The sequence below is a fragment of the Vicugna pacos genome, unplaced genomic scaffold, assembly GCF_048564905.1.
Source record: "Vicugna pacos unplaced genomic scaffold, VicPac4 scaffold_218, whole genome shotgun sequence".
NCBI lineage: Eukaryota > Metazoa > Chordata > Mammalia > Artiodactyla > Camelidae > Vicugna > Vicugna pacos.
In genome coordinates, this window is record NW_027328897.1 from 43660 (window position 1) to 48538 (window position 4879).

The 4879-nt window shown below is 38.9% G+C and overlaps 1 gene segment (V, D, J or C); it reads left to right on the forward strand.

Annotated features, from left to right (window-relative positions):
- The first annotated feature begins 4042 nt into the window (after positions 1-4042).
- Positions 4043-4517, forward strand: LOC102532349 (T cell receptor alpha variable 23/delta variable 6-like). The segment is given in 2 exon segments: positions 4043-4046; positions 4129-4517. Coding segments are annotated over 2 exon segments (393 nt in total).
- Positions 4518-4879: the final 362 nt, after the last annotated feature.

The window sequence follows — 4879 nt, forward strand, 5'->3', positions numbered from 1 at the left end:
AGGAGCAGGAACAGTTCCAGAACAAGTCATGACACTCACCACCCAGGAGTGGAGTTATGCATCATATGGTGAAAACATCCCAGCAAGAAGGCGAGGCGTCATGAAGAGGCTGGTGGGCGCTGTGCTGGGGCTTCTGTGTGCCCAGGTTTGCTGTGAGTTGGGGCTGCCCCGCAGGGAATCTGCAGGACTGAGCAGCTGCAGTGTAGTTGAGGGGAGAGGGAGGGGAGCTGAGGAGTCTTGCAGACTTTCTAGTCTTCTCATCATCCCTGGGGGGCACTTTCGGGGATTTGTAGGAGTTACAGTGACCCTCACCTGTGACTGTTTCTCTGTTTCTCATCAGGTGTGACAGGGGAGGATGTGGAGCAGAGTCCACCAGTCCTGATTGTCCCGGAGGGAGCCCCCTCCACGCTGTGGTGCAGTTTTTCTAGCTCTCTGCCCAATGTGCACTGGTATCGTCAGAACCCTGGGGGCCGCCTCATCCACCTGTTTTACGTTGCTTCAGGGATGAAGCACGATGGAAGATTCAGTGCCACAGCAGTCGCTAAAGAACGCCGCAGCTCCTTGAACATTTCCTCCTCCCAGACCGCAGACTCAGCCACTTACTTCTGTGCTGTGAGCACAGTGCTCCCCGGGCACCTGAAGCCTGAACACAAACCCTCAGCGAGCTCGGCCCCCTCCAGCCACAGTCTCACCGTGAGGCCCCACACTCATGTGTAGGGCTTATTAGTCCTCACCTATATTGACAGTTTTTCTTGTTGTTGGAGTCCAGTCAGTTACAGTGTGTCTCTCTCTGGTGTACAGCACAGTATCCCAGTCATGCACATACACGCATATATTTGTTTTCATATTATTTTTCCATTAAAGTTTGTTACAAGATATTGAATATAGTCCCTGTGCTATACAAAAGTAACTTTTTTCCTTTTTCAGTTTTATTAGGTAGAGTTATTGTAGTTTGACTGCACATACACACTATATTACATGTAAATGCATATATACGATATACTGCACTTATTTTTAGTTTACATATATGTACTGACAGAAACTATTTCAAAATCTATGTTTATATATAGTAGTTAACATTTGTAAATCTCAAACTCCCAAATGTATCCCCTCCCACTCCCTTTTCCTGGTAACCATGAGATTGTTTACTAAGTCCACGAGTCTGTTTCTATTTGGTAGATGAGTTCATAGTGTCCCTTCTTTTTTTTTTTTTAGATACCAGATATAAGTGATATCATATGGTATTTTTCTTTCTCTTCCTCCTGACTTCAGTTAGAATGACAATCTCCAGGTCCATCCATGTTGCTGCAAATGGCATTATTTTATTCTTTTTATGGCAGAGTAATATTCCATTGTATAAATATACCACTGCTTCTTTATCCAGTCATCTGTTGATGGACATTTAGATGCTTCCATGTCTAACGTACTATCAATAGCCAATATGGAAAATAGTATGGATTCTTTAAAAAGACTAAAGTGTTAGCATATGATCCAGCAATCCCACTCCTGGGCATATATCCAGAGAAAACTCTAATTCAAAACATACATGTACCCACTGCTGATAACAATACTATCTACAACAGCCAAGAGATGGATAACTTAAAAAAAATTCTTTCTCTTCTACACTCAGAAAAAGCCTAACTTCAAGGACGTCTGTTTTTATTTCAAACTTAACATCTGCAAAAGAAGTTGACATGATAACACAACTTATTACGTTATCCTTGATGATGATTGGAAAATGAATTTCACTTTGCAGCTCATTCCTGTCAGAATAGTGATGTTGCTGCTCGGTACTCCTCTAAGCCATGGGTTTCAAAGTCAGCCTTTTCGAGCAGTTAAGGATTATTTTGGGATGATTTTGTACACATGGCAATGAGAGTGCTCATTGCATCAAGAACACATCATTTTAAAAGTCTCAATGTTACCCAGTTTAAAAATGAGCAAAATATTTAATCAGAATCTTCATAAAAGATATATTCTCTACACCAAGAATCAATGAAATATGTCCCATGAGCCAAATCCATCCAGGCACCTATTTCTGTAAATAAAATTTTATTGGAACATAGCAATTCCCATCTTTAAAATGTATTATCAATGGCTTCTTTCATGCTGCAAATGGCAGAGTCTAGTAGTCGCAACACAGACTGACTGGCCTGCAAAGCCAAAAGTATTTACTATTCTACACATTATGGTTAAAGTTTGCAAAACCCTTTTTACATCATTAGCCATCAGGGAAATTCAAATTACTACCGCATGAGATCACTATAACCCATTATGTTGGCTAAAAATTAAAAGATAACTATTTCAATTGTTGACAGAAAGGGACAAAAACTGTCTAATTTAAAAACTATTTAGATTCATGTTCTCTTCAGTGTGAAGGGCTCTTTTGAGCTGATGTTGATATTATGGGAAGAAAGATGGCCCTATGCAGTGATTCTGCCTGAGGACCAATTTCTCAACAAGGGCTAATCTTCTGTCTAAGGAAATGATTGGTGGAAGAAGACTCAGTCACTTATTTCATTGCTCTGATTCACGCATGGTTGATGAACATGAATTTTTAAGAAGCTGTATATAATGTTTCAATGGAACTTCTCTTTATGGCCACCAAGGGGCAATGCTGCTTCGGAGAACACTGTTTGTCCCACATACAGATGTAGAGTATTCTACAAGTAGCCATAAATTATTGTTTGAAAATCTAACAAATTCCTATCTCCTACTTTGCTTCAATTTACATCTATCAATCATGTAGTCTGAGGAGCGGGTGCTCTGACCATTGTCTCCTGTTGGACCATGATGATGTTCCATTTTAGTAGGATTTGAGATGACATCAAATGCAGAAACACCACGTTCCCTCTCTGCTTCAGGGAAAAAACGTGCTCCCTATTTCTTTTAACTTCTATTATTTATAATGCAGATCAGCGCTATTTTTATGGCTGCTCTGGAATTATCCTCAATTTATACCTCTATATTCTGTTGTGTTAAATCAAAAGCCAAACTGATTCCTCACAGTTTTGTATCTTGCCTATGAGGATGAAGTGTGAAGAAAATGTTAAATGTTTGTTCAAATATGGAATAAGAACTACCAAACTGTTGTATCCTGAATGTATTCCTAAGATCTACCAAAAATGTTGTATTCTTGAATTTCTTCATGGCCCCATATCTTCCAAAGTCAGCAGAATTTTTCGATCTCCTATCCATTTGGAAAGGAAAACTTTTTCAAAACACATTATTCTAGTACTTCTTAATTTCTTTTCTCCATGTATATTATTAGAAATATTTCTTTTGCTTGGTATATATGTTTTAGAAAAAATATAAAGAAATTGAAAGTGATTTAATGATATTTTGTCATTTCTTAGGGTGGAATAAAATCTGGACACATCTGAAAGACTGCAATAAAATTTAAGTTCCCTGAGGGAAAAGAACTGCATATTCTCTCTGTTCTGATCCATGGCCTTCGCTTATAATGCTATATTGTGCCCCTTGTGTGTCTTCAATGAACTGTAATTAGTATTTATAATAAAAGAGAAATGCCCCTCTACATGCTGATCTTGTGACTTTGTGGGATTCCATTTTTCCCCATTGTAAAATAATATTACTCCTTTTAAGACTTCAAGCTGTTCTGGTGCATTATTTTAATATTCTAGATGTGAAGAAATGGAAGCTGAGGAATGGAGGAGGGAAATCTGAAACTGATCTTTATCCACGTGTAAGGATGGGATTTCTGATTCCCAATGAATGTAATTTTCAGCATTTCTAAGTAAGAGCAAAATAAGGAAATGCTTGCTTTGAGAAAAATAGTTCTAACTGAAAGCACTTGTGAGAGGGTGGAGTCTGTTGAAAAAAATTGAAACATGTGAAGTTAAAGTCAGCTTCCTCGCTGGCTGAGAAGACCAGAGGCCCACCTGCGCTGTCACTGAGCTTTGGTGCCAGGAAAAATGGACAAGCTTCTGGGAGCAGTATTTTTAATTCTGTGGCTTCAAGTAAGCTGTGAGTTATGGAAGAGAAACTCTAGGATATGTCATAAATTTGCAGGAATGAGAAAATGGGTGTGTGGACAAATTCATGCAGGTAGAAACTTTAAGAAAGACATATGAATTTGTGGACCTAATGACTTTTCTTTTTATTCAGGGGTGAGTGGACAACAGAATGGAAAAAGTGAGCAACAGCAGGTGAAACAGAGCCCTCAATCCCTGGTAGTCCACGAAGGAGCGATTTCAGTTCTGAACTGTACTTATGAGAACAGTCTATTTGACTACTTCCCATGGTACCGGCAATACCCTGGTCAAGGCCCAGAATTCCTGATAGCCAAAAGTTCAGGTGGGAATAAAAAGGAAGATGGAAGATTCACAGTTTCCTCCAATGAAAGTGCTAAACACTTCTCATTGCACATCAAGGACTTCCAGCCTGGAGATGCAGCCACCTACTTCTGTGCAGAAGTGCACAGTGCTCCCCAGGCCCCTGCAGCCTGTACCCAAACCTGCAGCCGGGCCTTCAGTCAAATCCTGATGCGTAGATGAAATATTCACACAGAGACACGCAGACAACCCCCCCAACACGCACACACTCACACACTCTGTTAGTCCATAAAACAATCTTAGTACATTTTAAAAAACTAACATTATGCAGAATTTCTACCTTGACCAAAGGTTAAATTGATTTAGAAAATTAGTCGCAAAAAATTCTCTCTAGAAACTCCCAAATACTTGAAATTTATACACTAAGTTTTAAAATAACCCATTAATTAAAGAAGCGATTACAATGGCTATTAGAAAATATTTAGAAAGAAGATATAGTGAGAAAACTCACAAATAAGTATATACGAGACACAGCTAAAATAGTAGATAAAAGCAAATTTATCTTTTAAATACTTATATTATTA